The following is a 23,032-nucleotide window of genomic DNA, read 5'->3' as shown; positions in this document are numbered from 1 at the left end:
CTCAGTCACATGCAGAACACAGATCAACCCTGATCAATTACAGAATAAAGGACCAAAAATTTGAAATTGTCCCTACCCCCCCCCCCATTCATCCCTGTAGCCTAACATCAGCCCTACCCTTCCCTACCCACCCATTCATCCCAATAGCCCGACATCAGCCGTACCCTACCCTTCCTATCCCCCAATCTATTCCTGTAGCTCAAAATCAGCCTTATCCTTCCGTACTCCCCCATCCCTCCCTATAGCTCAGCATCAGCACTACCCTTCCCTTCATTACTCCCCCATCCATATAACCCAACATCAGCCCTAACCTTTCCTACCCCACTCCTCCCTGTAACTAGTGCCAGCCTTACCCTATCCCCTACCCCCTAGTCTGGCATCAGCCCTGCTCTTCCCTCCCCCACCCAGAAGCACACTAGCATTAAACACTTTTTTTTAACATCCTGGGTTCTGCAGAGCCCATCTCCACCCAAAAACCCACCATGAATGAAATACAAAACTTTATTTTTTAACCTGGGCAATGCAAACAGAACCCACTTCCACTCAGAAGCCCACCAGCATTACACAAAACAACTTTTACCTGGGTTTGAGCTTCTCTGCAGAGGTCTACCGCCCCCGATGAAGCCCAAGATCACCTTGTGCAAAGTGCAGCCTGGAGAGGAGGCCCAAGATCACCAAGCTGATTCCTACAGTGTGCCCGATTTCTCCAGCATTGGTCAACTCTCCGATTTTGCCCTTTGCAGCAAGTTTTAACCAGCCTGCGTTGAGTCCTGGAGCTCAATGCTGTGCTTATCTATGATGGTATGGAGGGAGACTGGTTGACGCGGGCCGCAGGGTCACTGGGCAGGCATCACCATCATCACATCAGCAGCACTGCAGAATTGACCTCGAGCTGAGGATGGCAGATCCTGAGGTACGCAGCGCCGTGGCCACGTCAACTGCTGAAGCAGGTCCCCGCTGGCCCACCCCAATGCCTGACTCCCAACGCCGACAGACTCCAAGTAAAGATAGGAGGCGCTGTGGGAGAGCTGCTGCTGTGCTGCTTGTTAGCTGGACCGACTCCCGGAGGCTGCCTTGCACGTCTGCATGTGATGTGACTGATTGCAGCTGTGATTGGTGGTCACAGAAACTGGGTGGGCCTTAGCCACCCAGGCTCTCCCGTAGCTATGCCCTGATATAAGGACTGATTAAATGAATTAAAGTTTAAAGTAAATGCCCTTAATATGTAATAGTTGTAGCAATAATGAAACAGTGATGGAATATTCACATAGAAAGCAGCCTGAGCCAACAGACTTATTTTCCTCTGAACATAATTAACTTTGTAAGAACTTGGCAGCTAATAGTAGGCTGAACTGGACAATGTTGGCACATGTAGACTGACTCTGGACAGAACTTCTGCATGAAGGAAGCCCTTTCTTCATTATTTAGCACCCATCTGTGAAATAGTAGTAATAAAAATATTCAAGTGCATTTTTATAATATACCACTGTATTCCACTAACAAAAGGAGCAAGTTCTCACATCTTTTTCTTTTAGTGTAGGCACAGGAAAAGAAAGATGTTAAATGCTCTCAGGTTTCAACCTAATTAATGTTTTGTTTTTTTTAAATTGTACTTATAAATAGTAAGTTTTATTGTTAAGCATCTAATTCTCATAACATGATGTCTGTTTTGGTGGCCCTTTACTAGGTAAAAACATCTCTGCAAGAATATAGGGAGTCCCTATAACCAGACCCTCCAAATGACACAATGCAGTGGCGTAGCCACAGGTGGGCTTTTATGGCTCAGGCCCACCCAACAGTAGCACATGTTTAGTGGTAACTGGTGGGAATCCCAAGCTCCAGCAGCTGAAGATTTTCCCCTGATGGTAACAAAAAAGCTACTCTCCACCGCACCGGTACCTGCACATGCTCAGTTTTTCAGTGCAATACTGCCGCCAAGGTGGAAAGAAGCGTTTTCCCACCAGCTGAGATTTTTTTTTGTTGGGGGGAAGGGGGGGGGGGAGAACACTTGGTGCCCACCCAATTCTTGCCTAGGCCCATCCAAAATCTGTTGTCTGGCTACGCCCCTCTACAATTTAGAACTAATTACTACTCAAACCGATGAAACAATACTTCTTCTGTGTACATCCGTATGCTGCACAAGCCGGCATGTTTGAAAATATAACTGAAATCAAATAAAAATGCTACCAACATAATGAACGACAACGTGGATAGCGCAGCTCATATGTTTGCTTGCTGTGTTTTGGGTGAATGGGGATGACGACTGAGCGGAGCAGAGGGAAAGGGAGAGCAAACTACTTGGCTTCAGTTCTTGACGTCATGCCATCTTCTGTTCTCAATCTGACCTCCTTGGGTTATATTACTGCAGTGCTGTGCAACCAGCGCCTCCCGCCGGCAGTCACGCGCGCGCTCCAGGGCTTTGCACCGCCCTCTGACACGACGGAAGTGCGTTGCGGCGGGTTGCAGTGACGTCATCATCGCTCCGCTCCTCGGAACCAGACAGGCGGTTTGAAAGCGGTTCTTTTCTATTGTTGTTCCGGCCCGTTTGGAGCCGAGCCTAGCACCATCGCCATGGCGGTCCCCAGCTCTCTCAGCACCAAGCAGCCGCCCATCCAGTCCACGGCCGGAGCCGTCCCCATCCGCAATGAGAAAGGTAGGCCACTGGCTCTCCGGCAGGAGCACAAATCGAGGCTGGGGCTTGGCGGTGTTAACAGGCCGCGAAGGGGGGTCACATAAACATAGCAGTTCCTGCCACTGAGAATGTCTTCAGGCTAACTGAAAGGAGCGTGTTCAGCAGGTCCGGCCACTCTGATATCTATAACTGTGACATAAACACATGACATAAAGTTACCTTTGTTTAGCAAGAGTTTAAGGGCCCAAGTCAAAAATATCCTTCTCCCATTTTGTGCCTGTGGAAATTATCTTTATTGAATAAAACCTTTGGCTGAAATTTTTGTTTTAAACCCTGAGCTAAAAAGCAATACAAGGTAGATTTGTTTAAAAAATTAACATGCCTGTGGCATGTTTTTGAATCTACTTCGTTTTCCACTGTTACAGGGCAATTCTATAACTTTGCGCCAGTACCTATCTGTGTCTTGCTTGCATAAGTGCCGAGACAATTGGCATGCATGTAATTGCACTACATGTTATTCTATATAAATACCTTGGCATAATACCAACTTACGTGCTTAACATGAAATTCTACAAGTTCAGAGCATTGTATAGTGCACCCATTTACACCTTGTATTGATCTGGAGCAAATGGTTGCACCTAAATGTAGGAATGCCAGTTTAGCATCCTATAATGGCATCTTGGCGCATAAATGGCTTACACAGAGCATTGATTCTATAGTGGCATGTGTGCACCAAGTTATAGAATTGCCCCTTTCATTTTTATTTTTGATCTTTTTATGGTGGTCATGTGACTGAGTGTAAAAGTTTTGCTTCTTTGAGATCATTCTTTAGCTGATCATTCTGTGCATGCACTCTACATGTATCGGGATAATATTTGTATGTAATTTCTGGTGACAGTCTGCAGAGTAGTATTTACCTTGCTTCATGTTGATGTGTGTGTCAAAGTAGTAACAATTTAAAGAAATTTGAAGGCCTTTTTAAAAACTAAGCTGCGTTAGGCGCTAACATGTGCCTAACGTAGCTAAATATGGGATAATGTGGGACGTGCTGTGGCTTCCTGCAGCAGCTTCAAAACGTGCCCGTTAACCAAGGCCTAAATAATTTTTCTAATATATTTTGAGGGGGTGTGTCATGGGCAGAGAATGGGCATTCCTGTTCTAACCAGTTAGTACAGCTACATTACTACATGCTAACTAGTTAACGCATGGATACTGTATGAGCCATTACTGCCAACAAAATGTGTGGCTGTAAGTGCTCATGCGGTAATTTTTAAAAAATGGCCGTGCGCTAATGGTAACATTAGCACATGGCAACTAATACAACAAAATGAGGAAAAGCCATTTTTATAGCTGTGATAAAAAGGGCATATTAAAGCCACTTTTTTACCGCAGCTTTGTAAAAGGACCCCTTCGTTCATATTTAGAGTCCTGTTTACTAAACCTTGCTAACGCTAGAGACACCCATAGGAATATATGGATGTCTCTAGCATTAGCATGCGCTAAAAATTTAGTGTACCTACAAGCACGGCTTAGTAAACAGGGCCTTTGTTTTAATTAAGTTATCCACTGATTCACAAGTCATTGAGTAGGTTTGATACCTCATTCTCAGTGAGTTTTAAAAGAAATTGTGCTTATAGCGTACTGTACAATTTTAAGAGAGCCATACCTAGTGGCAGTATTCCTTGGTCAGCAATAATACAAAAAAAAAAAAAATCTTATTTATAAGTGACTGTTGTGTTTTTAAATTCATTTAGGGGTCCTTTTACTAAGCTGCGGTGAGGCTAATGTGCGGGTAGCACACGTTAACTTAGTTTTGAAATTAGTGCACACACTGTTTCCCTTGGTAGAAAATAATTTTCTACCGCGGGGGATGTTCCAGGCAGTAATCAGCATCCGCATTGCCATGCGCTGTCTGATTACTGCAGGAGTAGCACATGATCTCTTACCACCAAGTAAATAGGTGGCGTTAAGGGCTCAGGTGGTAAATGGCCGTGCACTACTTTTAATATTAGTGCATGGCCATTTACTGCCCCATTAAAAAAAGGCCTTTTTATCTACCATGGTAAAAAATGGCCCAGCGTGCGCTAATTTCACGCGTCCAAACTAGCGCAGGCCACTTTTTATTGTGGCTTAGTATTACTGCAGTCATATTTAGACAAGCATCAGCAAATTTGGTTGGTCTTGATATGGTGATAGATGACATATGCATCACATAAATCAATTGAACAGTAGTGTGTACCACAGTGTTTCTTATCCAACTGTTGCACTATTAGTATAGTTGTGTGTTTCATCTGAAAGGTAACAGAGTCCATCAAGCACACATACCCATGTAAGTGCTAGCAGGGTGCCTAAGTGCTAATCTGTAAGTAGCTGCTTTCTCCTCTTCCCTCCAGACTAGTCCAGATGTGTGGGTTTATCTCCTACCAGCAGATGGAGATTGAGTACTACTGAATGAAAGCCTTCCTCTATAAAGCAACCTGTGCAGTTTAGTCCTAGCCAGATTCCTTAGTCTATGGTGGATGGGCGCCTGTGCAGTCTTGCTTGGTTGTAGTAGTAAATGGAAATGAATAGGATGACTGGGCCTTTGGTCTAGGGGTGCACTGTCTTATCTTATCCTCTTATCCTTACCAAAAAAATAAAAACACTATCAGGGAAAACTTGATGAGTGGGCTAGGTCTGGCTGGGTTGGACTGCTGAGCCTTGGGGTGTTGGTCTGGGTCCCTCCCTCTACCCCTTTAAGTATCCTTGGGACCTAAGGCCTGGAGCCTTGACCCCCTCTTCTACTCTTGGAAGGAGGACATTGAGTTCCTGAAGCTGGGATGAAGCAACCAGTAAGGCTCAAAACAACGACAAGAAAATCATGCTTAAGACTGGAGAGCAAGAGCTTGGAGGCGGTGTAGTGCACTGGGCCCAATCTTGGCTGGTAATTGAAGCAACTGCAGAAGAGCCGCATGTGCCTAGCAGTTCAGGTTGAAAGAAGCCACAGTTTTGCGCCTTGTGGCAGCTGCCATTCAGGAATGCTGGTGGGTAGTCTGGTGCAGATGCAAGAAGGAGAGTCAGGAACTATGGAGGGGAGAGGAGAAGAAGTGCTGCACAGATTAAAATAGGGGCTGTCAGCTGACAGGAGCAAGAGGAATTCTTGAGGACTACATCAGTCTTCAGAACCTTGTGTTGGCTAGCATTCCTTAACATTTTGGTCAGTGTCTACATGGAATCCAGCATTGGAGGTCACCCTCCAAGCGTTTCTGTTGTAGCTGTACCCAAAATGGTGGTATTTCCTGCCAAAATTTGGTCTCCATTGTTAAGGAATGTTGGCTAGATCTAGACTGCACATGTCTCCTTATAGGGGAAGGCTTTTAGTAATTCTGATAGCCAGATGCACAAAGCTTACCATACTACGTTTGCTTTAGACTGGTTCTAGCCAGTCCCACCACCCTCCCACCCATCCCTGTACCTTTACAAGATGGAGGCATGAAGGCAGGAGCAATAGCTCCTCCCTCTTGCCTCAGGCTCACCCGGAGCAAAATGGCAGTGCTCAGGCCTTGCCCGGTGCATTCTGGGATGTACTGGGCAGGACTAAGCACCATATAAGGAAAAACTCCTTATATGGTGTTTAGCCCCACCTAGTGTATCCGAATGCCCTGCCCTCTTGCCTCCACCTTGTACAGAGAGGGATGCAGGAGGGGGTGGGGACTGGAAGGAGTATGTGCACGCTCAGGGAGAAGGGGTCCAGTTCACTGGACCACCAGGAAAAAAAAAAGATTCTGTGAGGTTGTGGGGAGGGGTGGTTAGGGTTCACTGGACCACCAGGGGAAAAAAAAAATTTTTTTTTTTTTTTTGGGGGGGGGGGGGGGTCATGGAACATTAAAAAAAAAGTATGGGGTCGGGGTGTGGTGCATCAGAGCTGTCAAATGCATTTGACAGCTCAGACTTGCAAACAGCGAGAGATACACGAAGGGGGATCCGTGCAGCTCATTTGCATGCAATCTCCTTTGTACATTGCTTGCTGTTTGCAAGTCGCTAAATTTTACCAAACCCACCCATATTTTATGGCTGCCTTTGTGCATCGAGCCCTCAGTCTCCATGAGCTGGCAGGAGGAAGTAAACCTACATAGCGGGACTGGTCTGGAGGAACTCAAGGAAAGAATATTAGCAAATAAGATCTAATTTCACATAGTTTGTATTTGCAAGGGGGCTTGCAAAGGGGAGGAGCATGGGTGAAACACAGGTGGAGCTCAGTCTTACTGTATTTTGTAAGTTACTCATGTCCCTGCTGCATTTAGACACTGGCACGTGCCTCTGCTGGCGTGTAAATGTTAGGCACACCAAATCATGTTATGCTAATATTGTTTAACAGAACCTAAGCACCTAGGTTCCATTATAAAGTAGATTCTAGCATATGGGGTTGGGCACCTAAATGGAGACGCCCAGTTATAGGATTGCCCCCGTGGTGATGAGGGTTCTGGGCATTAGTGTAATAATGTGGATGGATGGTCTTTAGTTGTAAGCCGTTGTTGTGCTGAATGTGCCACTTTATTCACAGGTGAGATCTCGATGGAGAAAGTGAAGGTGAAGCGCTATGTCTCCGGTAAGAGGCCAGACTATGCTCCTATGGAATCCTCTGATGAAGAAGATGAGGAGTTCCAGTTCATTAAGAAAGCAAAAGAGTTGGAGATGGAACCAGAGGAGAGGCAGGAGGAAAGTACCAGTGATCCCCGTCTTAGGCGCTTGCAAAATCGCATGAATGAGGATGTGGAGGAAAGGTAACTGACTCCGGTTCTAAAATGAAAAGAAAATCACTGCTGTGGAGTTGGAGGAATGGTTTAGGGTTTGGAGTTGGGACATGGTAGCATACAGACTAAATTGTTATTGGCATGTGCCTGCAATATGTCTGCTGCCAGGCCACAGGGAGCAGGAGGTGCAACTGCAGCCCAGGAAAGATTCAGAGCACAGATTAGGTGGAAACATTGAAGGCAAGAAAAGAGAGAAAAAGCTGAGGAATGTACGGAAGTGGTTAGTGGAAGATAAGCATGGAAGGGGACACAAAGCCCTAAAACAAATTTTTATAAAAATCACAAAAAGGATTTTGGTTGTAAAAGGTTTGTTTTCTATCTCTTCCTCATCTCCAACAAAAAAGGTAGGAAAGAAAAAGTAAGCAAAGAGACAAAAATGAAATGGTGAATAAAGAAAAACAAAACAGCAAATTATAAGCTAACTATCATATTCTACTCCCTTTGTGCTCTTAAATATTTTAACTGGTACCTCTATTTTCTAAATATGTTTTTTCCACATCAGCATATCAGCCTCATAAAACTTCAACAGATAAAAAGCCTATTGTTTTGTTTCCTAGTATGATATTCTGTATCACTGTCATAAAGGTTCTAAAAAGTGGTATAACTTCATGTCATGAGGCTCATTTTCAAAGCACATAGACTTACAAAGTTCCATAGGTTACTTTGGAACTTTGTAATTCTAAGTGCTTTGAAAATACACCTCCATGTAACTTTCTAAGTCTATTTGCTTTGAAAATGAGCATCATGCTCTGATTTGAATATTTCAGAGTTTCTGTTTTAAGGAGCAGTTTGGTTTCCGTGAACAGTAAAGTGTAGTATTTTATTTTTCCTGTGTGCTAAGGTTGGCAAGACATCGTAAGATTGTGGAGCCTGAAGTGGTTGGTGAAAGTGAGCCTGAATCAGAGGGAGAAGATTGGCATATAGATCGTGAGGACAGTAGTGAGGAAGAAGAAGAAGAGATTGATGATGAGGTATGTACTGAGGAAAGGAACCAGAGATGTAGTTAATATTAGACAGCTGTATACACTGTTCTGTTTGCTTTTGAAGGTGCAAAACATGCTCTCCAGGAGGCTATTTTTCTTTAGATATGGGACATTGACTTCTCCGCATTGTGCATGGTTGGGGAAAGAGCAGCACTGACTGTGCTCTCAGCCTTCTGATGTTTCAGCAGTGTGGTTTGGATTGCTTATCCATATTGAATTTTGAGCTACTGTTGCAACTCTCAGTACTCAAATCAGCTATTTTCACATGCATCTGTCCAGCAGCCCAGGGTATCCAAGGTAATTTCTGGGTTTTCAATACCTTCTTTTCATGTATGTATGACTTCTTTGGGCTTGTTTCTTGTTTAGGAAATTGAGCGTCGGCGTGGTATGATGCGTCAGCGAGCTCAGGAGAGAAAAAACGAAGAGCTTGAAGTGATGGAGCTGGAGGATGAGGGCAGATCTGGGGAGGAGTCCGAGTCTGAATCAGAATATGAAGAATACACTGACAGTGAAGATGAAACAGAGCCACGGCTCAAACCGGTCTTCATCCGCAAGTACGTTGCAGGAGCAAATTATGTTACTTCATGAATATTTCGTTAGCCTCTAAGAATTGTGAGCTTGTTTCAGAAGGTTGTGGTAACAACATACTGCCAGTTTGTGTGAAGTAACTGCAGACAGGTTCCATTTAAAACTAAACCAAGAACAGCAAATTTTACAGGACCTATACATTTGAGATGGATCTGATGTCTTATCTTTATTGAAATGGAAAGGATGAATGTAATACTCCCAAAAGTTTCCTCAAGAGGTGGGATTTCCTGCCATTTGAGAGGGTGGACAGGGAAGGTGTGATAGTCCCCCCAAAACAGGCGAGAACAGTCACAGGTGGGAGGGGATGAAGTAGGATACACTTGGATAGGACTTCAGGTGAGGTGGGTTTGAGTGTTTGATGTTCTGACTGTGCACAAATTAATATTGCAGGAAGGACCGTGTTACAGTGCAAGAGAGAGAGATAGAAGTGCTGAAACAGAAGGAGCTGGAGTTAGAGGCAAAGCGAATGGCAGAAGAAAGACGAAAATACACTCTCAAGGTATCCCATCGTGGAATGCAGCCTTACTGTAGACAGTATTTAGCGTGTGAATGGTTTCCATGTGCACTGAAGTTATGATAGCAATTGTGTCAGTATTTGAGCCATGCTGTTTTCAGCTATATAATGCATGAAAGTAAATGCACTAAAGTGCATCAAAAGTTAACGTGGGAATTAGTTTGCACCGTTAGTGCAATGGCTTGACACTTGGCCTCTGCTAATTTCCATCTTAACTGTGCTGCATTAATTCCACTTTGATAGGTGGTATTCCAGCTGTGTGGAAACATGCTGGGCACACCCCCAGTAGTTAGTGCAGAGGCTTTGCAGTTACTGTGCATTAGTTTTGGCCATTAGCTTGTGGTAACTACAAAAATTTAATGCATTTGAGTAAGAAGGAAGTCTAAATGTTACTTGGGATCAGGCTCCAAGGACAGTAACATTAAATAAACTTATCTTTTGTGATCCCTGTTGAAGCAGATGTTTGCATTACAAACTGGCAATTTTATATAACTGTCAGTCTAGGTCGACTGTAAACCTGTAGGATAACGGGTTCTGTTACTTTTCTATAGCAAAATGTTCCCAAAACTCAGCAAGCACATATAGCCATAAATTGGTTTTACTTGTACTGTGTCAGAAACCTGATGCTCTCGGAATGTACTAAAGCTGGGATTGGATATCATCACATTGGGTAATTGTTTAGGCTGGCCTTTTTACTTTCTGTAATGTCTAAAAGCTGGATGTTCCTGTGAAAGCAGGTTGTGGTCCATTTGCCCACAATTTACCCATCTGTAGGTTTGTGGAATTGGATGGAGGTGATGGACTGCTCTGGTAGTTCTTGCTCCCTTTTGAAAGGATGTATACATATAGTGTGATCTGTTTTCTTTACAGATTGTAGAGGAGGAAACAAAGAAGGAGCTTGAAGAGAACAAACGCTCACTGGCTGCCCTTGACGCCCTGAATACTGATGATGAAAATGATGAGGAGGAGTATGAAGCTTGGAAAGTCCGAGAGTTGAAACGCATCAAACGGGATCGTGAGGAGAGAGAAGCGTAAGCAACCTTGAATTTCTGAAAACAGTGGTGTGTGTGTGTGTGTGTTTATCTATAGATATGTCCCCTAATTTTATAAAAGTTACCAAAAATTGCGTGAGCTAATTAGCACCAATTGGCTTTTTAATAAGCAATTATTGGCATTAACTGGATTTAATTGGAATTTATGTGCATAAATTTAGGTACAAGTTTAAAAAAAAAAAAAAAGGATAGTCCTTGGCAGAACGGGGGGCATCTCTAGCAGTTATGCACATTGTTACAGAATATGAGGGGATGTGCGCCTAATTTTGGTGCGTATATTTGCACCACAATTGAGTTGGTGCAAATGGCCGTGGCTAAAGTCAGGTGCGATTTCTGGACGTAAGCTCTTCTATAAATTACACTTTTTAAGTGCGGCTTATAGAATAGTGCTTTTTTCGGCACCATATATAGAATTCACCCCATAATGTATTTAAAAATAAAAATACAAATTAGGAGACCCCTGCAAATTCCCTAGCTTTTCACTCTGTGAGAGGAACAGATCATTGCTTCCTGTAGCAGTAATGCTATTCTGTTACTTAACACCTTAGCGCTACAGCTCATTTAGGGTTGACCCCTTGAATACTTGGAGGCTCTTGCCAACCACGGTTGAAGACTCGCCTGCACATGTACCTTTACACTGCCAACTGGGTTCCTACTTGCTTCTAGGCGAGTACCCTGCCCTGCAAGCGCTTTCTTGGTGTTTCTAGGTGTTTCTAGGCATTTTGAAAGGAAGGATTCCCTATCTCCACAAACTGTGCCCCCTCCACAACTGCCACACACCCAACCAAAAGCCTCCCCCCTCACAAACCACCTCCCTTGTGAGACCCTCACAAGACTAGGAGGCACACAGTTGCTAAAAAGTGAACCTACAGACCAAATGCAAACAAGTGGGAAAAGCATATAGAGCATTGCTCCTGAAATTATTTCTAGCTCCTCTGTGTGTTCATATTGTATTGGGGCAGTTTTGGAAAGTAAATTTCCCTGGGGGAGATGTTAGTTTTTAAGAGCGGAGACAATTTACAGGGTAGTTGGACAGTTGTGGTGATAGATTTGGGGGCTATATAGCACTTTTCAGAGTTATGGGGTAGTGTTAGGAGTTGGGACAATTTGTAGAGTGGTGGGGCAGTTGCTGGAGGGGTAGCTTTTGGGATTGGGGTAGTTTTGGAGGCAGTGTGCGGAATAGTGGGGTAGTTCATAGGAATGGGGCAGTTTGCAAGGTGGTGGGGCAACTGTGGGGGGGAATAATTTTTGGGGTTGGAGTAGTTTGCAGGAATGTGGGTTGTTGCCAGGGTTGGGGCAGTTTGCGAGGTGGTTAGGGAGTTTTTAGGTTGTGGGAGCATTTTGGGAGGGCCAGTCGCTGGGGGGTGGGGGAGGTGGTTTGTGAGGGGGGAGGCTTTTGGTTGGGTGTGTGGCAGTTGTGGAGGGGGCACAGTTTGTGGAGATAGGGAATCCTTCCTTTCAAAATGCCTCTCTCCATTCTCTCAATTACAGAAAGTGCCCCTAACTTTTGTGCTACAGAATCTGGAACTCCTTCTATAGGAATGCCTTGGGCCAATGATTGGGGGGGGGGGGGGGGGGGGGTATTATTTTTCTGGAAAACCTTAGTTCAATTTGGCCCATTTTGAAACTCAAATATCTCCCCCCTCCCTCTTCTCACATGCCGAGATTCCTCTCATTCTGTGACATTTTTAGAGAGTTATTTTGTCCCCAGACAGATGGACAAACATTCTGGACCCCATTTGTATAATTCTTTCCAGTTTCCATTGGGTTAAAAAGAAAATGCTGATATTACTGACTAGTCATAAACACAGAGCTAATAAATTGAAAACTTTAACAAACCATTGGAAACGGTGAGCAAGAAAAATTAAGATTTAATTTTGTGAACAGCCAACAAGTTAAGTATTCATACATATGCTGCTATTTAGACAAAATTCACTGTACTTACCCTGAACCTCCTGAGGAACTGGCTATTTATCGAAGATTTACTATATATACCGCCTTAACTGACTTTGCAGGACAAAGCAATTTACACACTAATAAAAACATAAAAGAAAGGAGCTGCAGTAATCAATAGTAAAGGGCATACAGTCATTCAAGACTCAAAATAGATTGATCAGATTCAGGGAAAGGTGCCCAAGCCGACCAAACATCAGCTACAGTGGTGCTGAGGACCATCAATGAGCACATCATAGCAGTTTGGTTAAAAGGGCACACTGGGGTCAATCATGCAGTGGTCATTTATAGATCTAAGGACACACACTGGGGAATATGGAATAGTAAAAGAAGACAGATAAGGAGGTGTGCCAAAATGAACATTTCTGAAATCTAGCAAAGTTTTAAACTTTACGCAGTATTCAACAGGAAGCCAATGGAATTGCTATAAGGCTGGGGTAACATGATCTGATTTGTACAGATTACAGAGACGAATGGCAGTATTTTGTAATGTTTGACGCTTTTTAAATGTTGATTTTAAGCCTAGTCAGGAGTAGTGATAAGATAAATGAATGTTATTAGGAAAGGAGATGGGATTTGATATACTGCCTTTCTGTGGTTACAATCAAAGCGGTTTACATATTTATATACAGGTACTTATTTTGTACCTGGGGCAAAGGAGGGTTAAGTGACTTGCCCAGAGTCACAAGGAGCTGCAATAGGAATCAAACCCACAAGTTCGTTTCTTCTGTATTCTCAAACCTAGACTGGAGGATTCTAGTGAATTGGGGGCTAGTGCTCCACTGGCTTCATCTGAAGGATCAGTCAGGTCACCAGTGACCTTGCAGGATGTTACAACTGTACAGTTCCTGGAGGACACTGAGGATTATGCTGTTTATGTCTCATTCTGTTAGTGCTGCAAGGGTCATAACACCAGCAGACTACCCTAAGGGAAAGGCAAGTGGCAGTCTCGGTCCAAGGATTTCAAGAGAATAAATGAGCCTGGTTGTCCTTAGAGAAATTCCTGTTTCCGCACGTATACCTCTTCTGCTCCCTGCAGTGGCCAGGACTGCTGTGCCTTCTGCAGATGAGCCCTGTAGGGCAACAGTTCATGTGGCACTGAGGACCATCAATGAACACATCATAGCAGTTTGGTTAAAAGAGCACACTTAATCTGTAGCACAACTGCTTCCTGTAGACGGATGTAGAGCTGGTGGTGGGAGGCGGGGTTGGGAGGCGGGGATAGTGCTGGGCAGACTTGTATGGTCTGTGCCTTGAAAATGACAGTTACAAATCAAGGTAAGATATACACAAAAACTAGCACATATGAGTTTGTCTTGTTGGGCAGACTGATGGACCGTGCAGGTCTTTTTCTGCCGTCATCTACTATGTTACTATATGCCTGGCCTGGGGACCTCCAGCCAGGTTTTCAGGACATTTGAAAATAATATGCATTAAATAAGTGTTCATGCCCGATTACAGATATCTATCTAAAAACCTGAGGGTCTCTTAGGACAGTTTTGAGAACCACAAGTCTAAAGTTAGGGGTTTTTCTTAGAGATAGTGAATTGTGTGCTTTACTGCCCTTATTTTGAATACTTTTAAAGAGAATTGCCAAATTCTTTTATGGCAGGATTGACACAAGAAGGGGCTGAAGTAGCACAGGTTTGAAATTTACAAGCACTAATTGCCAGTTGCAAAGGCTTCATTTTATATACGTTAACAATTACTCGTGTTCACCTATCTCATGCTTGGATCAGATGTAGCTGGAGTTTTGTGCTGCAGACTCTTGGGGAAATCAGTAGGGGGATCAGTTTATAGACAGATGGGATTGTCCAGGAAAGGAAGGAGGGGTTGGGAAAGAAGCACATTTTTTTTTTCCAAAAGTTTCTGGGATGCCAACTCAGGGATGGAGTATAAACTGCAAAAGTAGCATCCAGACTACTTATTTGGAGGGGGGGGGGGGGGGGGAACTAAAGTACTTCTTTTCCACCCCTCCTCACACAATTACATCCACCTGCAGGCCTTTCCTTGGAAAACATAAATTAATAGGGGGGGAACACCTTAAAAATTGGCAGCCTGAATTCCCTATTTCTGATTCAAGCATAAGGGAAGTAAATGTGAGAAATATTGTCCACTCTAGATTTTAAAAGATGATTGAATGATCCAAGATGGCCGCGGTATGATTGGCGTCAGCGGACGCGATACATTTCAGCTCTAGTTGACACTAGAAGGAGAGCCTTACCTGCCGTTCGCGATGGGTAAGAGACGGGGGAAGGTCAGGGAGACTCCCTCTCTCCCTGGAAGTAAACCCCCGCTCCAACAGTCGACGCTCGAGCGGTTTGGAATCGCCTCCGGTTCAGAAGTGACATCTACTCCTGCTGCTGGAGCCAGCGTATCGGAGCTGGGCGACAGTGTTAACGGGGCTTCCCTGAGCCCTGTTCTGCGTGCAGCGCCCCCTCAACCAGGAAGTGAGCGCTTCGTGATGAGTCCTGCTGCTCAAACCCCGAACGGAGAAGAGAGCATTCAGGGAGGGAACCTACACGAAGCCGGGACAAATGCTGCCAGCCTGAATATACCAGAGGGTAGTTCTGCTCGTGTAGTTTCTACTACAATTGTGAGTATCCTGGAACAAACTGCTAGAGCACCTCAACTGGTTTTCGAGGGAAAAGAAAAACCTGCTGTAGTGACGCTTGAGTCACTTTGGGAACTGAATTCTTCCACTCTCTCTGCCCTACAGACTTTGATAGCAAAGAATACTGAAAGTATCAAGGCTATAGCCGAAACTGCATTAAAATAATTACAAATTAATGATTACCAAGCCATGGAGGTTAAAACTCTTTCTGAAAAATTTGCTAAAATGGAACTTGTGGAACAATCTTTGGTTATAAGGACAGGTGTTTTGCCTCTAAGCGCTTGGAGTATTTGGAGAATCAATCAAAGAGACTTAACCTGCGTATTATAAACTTTCCAAAATCGCCACTTATTACTTCAGTACAAATGGTTAAGAAATATCTAGTGGAGGTTCTGGGAATGACTGATAGTTCACTACCACCTATTACAAGAGCATATTATTTACAGAGTACTGGTAAAGTACTAGAAAATTTAAATCCCTCAGGTGGAATGAATCTAACTGAGTTCCTAGAATCCTCTCTGGAGGTGGTCACGCAAAGGTTAACTTTGTTGGTGACATTTGCTCTTGAGATAGATAGAGATGCAGTACTCAGGCTGTCCTTGAGACATCTTAATTCTTTATTTTTGGGCTCAAAAGTAAGGGTTTTCCCGGACCTTTCCAGGGAAACCCAGAAGAGACGAAAGTTATTTTTATTACTGCGCTCAAGGGTAGTAGCACTTGGTGCAAATTTTCAGTTAAAGTTTCCTTGTGTTTGCAGGATTCTATACCAAACAAAGCAATTTCAGTTTTTTGAACCCAGTCAATTGGAGGATTTTTTGAAAAGCAAAGAGGGTGTGATTGTGAAAATTTAGAACCAAATGTAACACTGTATAGCAGCCTGGAATAGCTCATTCTGAATATGACGCAATCTGTTGATAATTATAATTGATTGAGCTTTGTTTAGCTTATAGTATATATAATTTTCCTCTTGGGTCAATTACATTTATTTGTGGACGATAGGCATTACTTGCTTTTTAGTATTATCATTTTGTAATTAAAGATGTTATTATTGCATGTATCGTGTAATATTCAAGATTGATTGAATATTGTATAATGAAAAAATTTGAAAAAAATAAATAAAAAAAAGATGATTGAATACGGAATGGGTAGGAAAGGGGTGGGTGTGCATGTGTGTGGTACACCAATCACATGTTCTGTAGTCTTAATTCAGCCCCGTTTTGTGTCTGTTGCTATGAGATCAGTATACACGTATGCATTTTTTCTGTGACAGGATTGAGAAAGAGAAGGCAGAAATTGACCGCATGCGTAACCTGACAGAGGAGGAGCGCCGTGCTGAGCTCAGAGCAAATGGCAAGATAATCACCAACAAAGCTGTAAAAGGCAAATACAAGTTCCTGCAGAAGTACTACCACCGAGGAGCTTTCTTCATGGTATGTGCAACACCATGCTCTTGCTGGTTGCTTTGCTGGTACGAGCGTGGCATACTCTTTCCTAGTCCATAGCCCTTGCCTGACTTTTATCTATACTTATTACCTGTAATACGTTTTTCCATCCTCCTTCCATCTGCTTTTTGTATGTGAAAGCTGCGGCTCATGACTAACAATCAAGCCGCTTGTTTTCTGGTAGATTTGGGTCTCCCTGTATACATTTTGCGTACATTTTTGTGGACTGTTCAGTGGGTTGATGTAGAGCTATGAAATAATGCCATGAAAAACCTCTAGCTTGTCTATATCATTTTCTTTGTTTTAGTGAAACATGATTTATGTCATAAGTTGCTACTGCATATTTTGACTAGGTGTAACCAACCATTGTACTTGATAAGTGTAGCTGAATGTCCAAATTATTCCATTATTTTTATGAGAGCCATTGTCAAGGATAGTTCCAAACCAGGTTGCAGTGACCCCCACTTCTGGTCTCTAGCTCTGGTTCTCTATAATAATAATAATAATAAAAACAAACTGTCTTTCAAAGCTGAAACAAATGACCAAAGTGGTGTACAACAAAAATAATATATGGGGAACACAGTTTCAAATATAAAATGAAAAATAACTACCCAGAGAACCCAGTGGTATGCACACTGTGCGTATGCTGCTGCATATCACTGGCCAGAACCGATATACTCATATCACCCCTCTCCTCAGGTCACTTCACTGGCTTCCGATCAGATACCGCATTCAATTCAAGCTTCTCCTTCTTACCTACAAATGCACTCAGTCTGCTGCCCCTCACTACCTCTCTACCCTCATCTCCCCTTACGTTCCTGCCCGTAACCTCCGTTCACAGGATAAATCCCTCCTCTCAGTACCCTTCTCCACCACCGCCAACTCCAGGCTCCGCTCATTTTGCCTCGCCTCACCCTATGCTTGGAACAACCTTCCTGAACCCTTACGCCAAGCCCCCTCCCTACCCGTCTTCAAGTCTTTGCTTAAAGCCCACCTCTTCAATGCTGCGTTTGGCACCTAACCCTTACCGTTCAGTGAATCCAGACTGCCCCAATTTGACTGCCCCTATCGGACCGACCGTTCACTTGTCTATTAGATTGTAAGCTCTTTGAGCAGGGACTGTCTCTCTTTGTTAAATTGTACAGCGCTGCGTAACCCTAGTAGCGCTCTAGAAATGTTAAGTAGTAGTAGATTAAGGGTCTGCTGTGGTGTTTGGTTCTGTTTCTCATATGCTGGGCATGTTTTTTGTTAGGGATCATTAAGAAGGTAATAAGCTCTCTTTTTTTGTGTATTGTTTCTTTTGTTTAGGATGAAGATGAAGATGTGTATAAGAGGGATTTCAGTGCTCCGACTCTGGAAGATCACTTTAATAAGACCATCCTTCCCAAAGTCATGCAGGTACAAGTTTCAAGTTGATTATATACTTTATAGTCAAATGGACCCCATAGATAAACAGTGAGACGTGGGTTCAGCTCTAACTTAGGGTCTTAAGTCACTGGGGATGTTTATTCATTTCAACTAAAATCTTCACATTGTACCAGTGGTAATGCTCCCTATCTGAAACCTAGAGACATTTTCTTAAATATTTTTTTTCCTCCTCTTTTATAGGTCAAAAACTTTGGACGTTCTGGTAGGACAAAATATACCCACCTGGTGGATCAGGACACAACCTCCTTTGACTCTGCCTGGGGACAGGAAAGCGCTCAGAACACCAAGTTCTTCAAGCAGAAGGCAGCAGGTGTACGTGATGTGTTTGAGAGACCATCTGTTAAAAAACGAAAGACCACCTAATGTATTGAGGACTAACTACTGCGCAGCCTGGCTGACTTGGACCTTTTGTACAGTTTTCACTTTATATTTTGCATTTGGCGCTACTGTACAGCAGAAATAAAACTTGTTTCCTTCATGATTGATTTAGTTTAGGGACCACAGTAAACACGATTCCCATATACTGTTCTTGTAGATATTGGATTGATCCTGTGTGAGTGTAATTGTAAATATTCTTGGAGAGATGGACTTTTCTTTTATCTTTTGGACAGTTCATTTAATTTCTGCTCTGAGTATTGCAAAGGACATAGAATCACAATGCAGAGTGTCATCTTTCCTTCTCAATTGTGGGCTGCAGGTTTTTACAGACTAGCACTGCTGATTGCTATCTGGAACTGAACCCATCCCTGAAACAATGAGTAGGTACAAGCGCAGATGAACTGCTGCCAATTTATTGGGTTTAGCAGTGCCCATTTTTTATGTTAATAAGTGGGAATATGTTGATTTAATTGTAAAATAAAAAGATTTTATGTAGACGGTAACTGCTTAACTGTGATAACAGTATATATGGAAAGAAGTGTAGTTGTCAATTGTGCCCAGCTTCTGAACTCTTAGGTTGGTCACATTTACATGCATGCCATGATCATTTGGGGTAGGAGTGCCTCTGTCTTTTTTCATGTACAATTGTCCCTTGAATAAATCCAGTAGTGTTTGAATTATATTGTAGAGTAAAAAATATACAAATCCGAGGGCATCAATATAGTAAAGTCTCTAGAATACTTTACAACTCTCAACTCAATATCTGCTGTATAGACAAAATGTAATTTACAAAATCATTTTTTTGGGCCATTCAGAGGTGGCATTATTCAAAATTGCCTCCAACTTAAAGGGGCTAACTGCTTATCATGGGGTCCTTTTAATTAGCATATACTAAATGATGAAGCCTGTTATATTCCTATGCGCATCTTCTCATTTAGCGCACCTTAGCAAAAGGACCCTCCCCCCCCTCAATATTTCTTCATTGGTCCCTTTTTAAACTTTCAACATTTTTGATGACAAAAACGTATTAATCTTCCTCATGCAATTAGACCTATCTGCCGCCTTTGACTTGGTCAAGCATGACACACTACTAATTATGCTAGAAGAAGTGGGTATAGGTGGAAAAGTCATCAATTGGTTCACAGGATTCCTGAAACAGAACTATACAAGTCACATGGCAACTACACTGATTCCAACCCTGGATCATGAAACACGTTCCAAGGGTCGCTACTATCTCCCACTTTTAAAACTCCATCATTATTTATTTTGTAACTTTTGTCTATGCAGTGGATATTGAGTTGAGGGTTGTAAAACATTCTGAAGACAGTACCTATTTAATATATTGATGTGCTGGGATTTGTATATTTTTGCCTTCATGTACAAGCAGTTCTCATCTGCAGTCTCTTCATGCTGATAGGATGGAATTACTGGGGGGTCTTGCAGGATGCAGCAGACACATACTGTGTAAGCAGAAGGAAATTGAGCAGTGTAGCAATTGCAGGTTTCTTCTGTTCTTGCTACATCAAGTTTACAACAGCCAGTGGACTAGTAAAAGCAGAAGCTATTTAAAAAGAAACTGAATGGGTTTAGCTTTTGCCCATCATACTAACACTGAGTTGATACATTAAGAGGGATGATTAGTTCTAAGCGCCATTTTTTCCTAGATTCTGTATATGCAACAGAAAGAAGGAAATCTGAATTGCTGACAGAAAATAGAGGTCTGGTGAGGGATGAGAGTTGAGCAGGAACTGAGTCTGGAAATAGGGTTGGAAATCTAATATGCAGTGCACCATGGGGTAAACAAAGGTAAAGTTTGCTGAGAAATAGCATATGATGTGACTACCAGTAATGCAGTGTGGCTCCAGCCCTTGGATGTAACATCACTTAGACCAGAACCTGAATGTCAGCTGTGAAGGAGTCATTACACTATTAAGAAAGCTGTAGTAGCTAGCATGCAATTGCTATGGTCTAATCTTAACAGGTTTGATCCAGATGTGGAGGGGTCAGGTAAAAGACATAGGGAGGGACAGAAGGAAGCTGGTGTTTGGATTAAGTATGGGCATTTAAGTGCTTGTCTACCCACAGTGGTAGAAAATTAGAGAAGACAATGTCTTTATTGATACAGATGTTCAAAGGTATTAATCTGCAAACAAACCTTTTCCAGAGATGGGAAGGCAATAGAACTAGAGGACATGAAATGAGATTGAAGGGGGCAGGCTCAAGAAAAATGTCAGGAAGAATTTTTTCACAGAGAGAGTGGTGGATACTTGGAATGCCCTCCTGTGGGAGGTGGTGGAGATGAAAACAATAACGGAATTCAAAAATGCGTGGGATAAACCTAAATGAATCCTGTTCAGAAGAAATGGCTCCTCAGAAGCTTAGCGGAGATTGGGTGGCAGAGCCGGTGGTGGGAGGTGGGGCTAGTGCTGGGCAGACGTCTACGGTCTGTGCTCTGAAAATGGCAGATACAAATCAAGTAAATACAATATAGGGTGGTGGTGGTGGAAGTAGCGGAAGTAGCTATAAATCACATATACTGGCGCTCACAACTCCCACTGCTTAGTAAAAAGGAAAATAACGTCATGCCCAATTCTATATCATTTGTGACTGATGGAAGGAAAAAGCCTCAAGGTGCCTGGCTCAAAAATGATAACACAGGCTACAGTTGATCCCATTGACCAATCTCTCGGTCTTAAGAGGATCTGCTCATCATCATGAGCAAAAAAAACCACCCCAAGGTCGCAAATGGAAAAACAAAGGAGAAATGGTGCAGGGAAACTTCCTCGTTAGTCCATTATACTCCTGCTATAGATTGCTGCTCTGTATCAACCAACTCTTCATAGATATAAATCAAACAGTAGAGGGTGAGCTACTTAGCTTTAGTCTGAACTATGCATGGTTGCCACAGCTTTGGGGATAAAGACGCTGTGGCAACCATGCATACTTCAGACCAAAGCTAAGTAGCTCACCCTCTACTGTTTGATTTATATCTATGAAGAGTTGGTTGATACAGAGGAGCAATCTATAGCAGGAGTATAATGGACTAACGAGGAAGTTTCCCTGCACCATTTCTCTTTTGTTTTTCATTTGTGACCTTGGGGTGGTTTTTTTGCCCATGATGAGGAGCAGATCCTCTTAAGACCGAGAGATTGGTCAATGGGATCAACTGTACCCTGTGCTATTGTTTTTGATCTTCTCACCTTGAGGCTTCCCCCCCCCCCCCCCCCCTCCATCTATTACAAATGATATAGAATTGGGCATGACTACATGTTATTTTCTGTTTTACTAAGCATTGGGCGTTGTGAGTGCCAGTATATGAGATACAAATCAAGGTCAGGTATACACATAAAGTAGCACATATGTTTATCTTGTTAAGCAGACTGGACGGCCTGTATGGGTCTTTCTCTGTCGTCATCTACTATGTTACTAGTTAGAGGAAGCAGTTTCCTCAACACCTTGCTAGAGTAGTTCATTTGCATGGCTTAATCCCTTTCTGCTGACAGGCAGCTGGTGGAGACAGAGAACACAACTTTGTGATAGAAGATTTGCCGGTATTCTCTGTCTTCAGACACATAGCTGAAACACAGGACCAGTGGTAAAAGCTGTATTAGCAAAGGGCCAAATTCCCCCCCCCCCCCTCTCCAAACCAAGGCTTGGAAAGGATGGGAGCAGTACCAACCCCCAGCCCAGATGAAGAGAACAATTTCATCTCAGGAGATCAACTAGGGTAACCTTAAACTCCTGCCCTAACAGACAGAGCATGTGCTGTACAGTGGGAAGCAGGCTGGAAACTGGTACACAGGGAGCCCTTTATAGGGGAGAAGGACACTGACTGCTCCCGCTGTAGACCTATCAAGCCCTGGAAGCGATGGGAGCAGTGCTGACCCCTAGCCCAGCTGAAGCGAACAATTTCATCTCAGGAGCTTGACTGGGGCAATTTTAAACTGCTGCCCTAAGAGAGCGATCAAATAGGAAAAATACTTGATGTGCAGGGACCTTAAAACATGTCCAAAATTATTCCCAGCATCATACACAACTCACATATCTTTAACTACTTTGGCAAAACATATCATTTTTTATAATATGGATCTTCAGATATAGCAACACAGGTACCACAGAATCATCTTAAGCAGCAGAGTATGAATTGTCATTGATCCAAAATAATTTTTCAAGAATTTTTTGTTTGAATAACATTGCAGGAAAAAATAAAGCTACATAGCTTCAAATTTCAAAAACAGAACCTATGCTGCCATGGCCAGGTTTTGTTTTTCTTCTTCAGGGAAGAGGTTCAATTCAATTCTCACTCCATACTAAGTAGCTTTATTTTTTCCTGCAATGTTATTCAAACAAAAAATTCTTGAAAACTTATTTTGGATCAAGACGATTCACACTCGGCTTCTATTGTTATATCTGAAGATCCATATTATCAAAATGATATGTTTTGCAAAATAGTTAAAGATATGTGAGTTGTGTATGATGCTGGGAATAATTTTGGCCCTAAGACACAATGCATCTGCTGCACAATTGGAGGAAGGCTGGAAACTGGTGTAGTAGGAGCCTTTTATTAGGGGAGAAGGACCAGGACCGCTCCAGCTGTAGACCTAGAATAGGCCTGGGGGACTCGATGTTGCCTCACTAGACCAACACATGCCACC

The 23,032-nt window shown here is 43.0% G+C and overlaps 1 protein-coding gene across 1 annotated transcript; it reads left to right on the top strand.

The window, feature by feature from the left end:
* Window positions 1-2,442: 2,442 nt before the first annotated feature.
* Window positions 2,443-18,880, top strand: LOC115459848 (microfibrillar-associated protein 1-like). The gene is made up of 9 exons (XM_030189648.1): window positions 2,443-2,653; window positions 7,176-7,395; window positions 8,267-8,396; window positions 8,775-8,962; window positions 9,387-9,495; window positions 10,381-10,541; window positions 16,400-16,559; window positions 17,880-17,969; window positions 18,180-18,880. Exons 1-9 carry the CDS (start codon window positions 2,572-2,574, stop codon window positions 18,360-18,362), a joined length of 1,323 nt encoding a protein of 440 aa, XP_030045508.1. The 5' UTR covers window positions 2,443-2,571; the 3' UTR covers window positions 18,363-18,880.
* Window positions 18,881-23,032: the final 4,152 nt, after the last annotated feature.

The sequence above is a fragment of the Microcaecilia unicolor genome, chromosome 1 (assembly GCF_901765095.1).
Source record: "Microcaecilia unicolor chromosome 1, aMicUni1.1, whole genome shotgun sequence".
In the NCBI taxonomy this organism is placed as follows: domain Eukaryota; kingdom Metazoa; phylum Chordata; class Amphibia; order Gymnophiona; family Siphonopidae; genus Microcaecilia; species Microcaecilia unicolor.
Note: the sequence above shows the minus strand (reverse complement) of the source record. Positions and strands in the feature narration are given on the sequence as shown.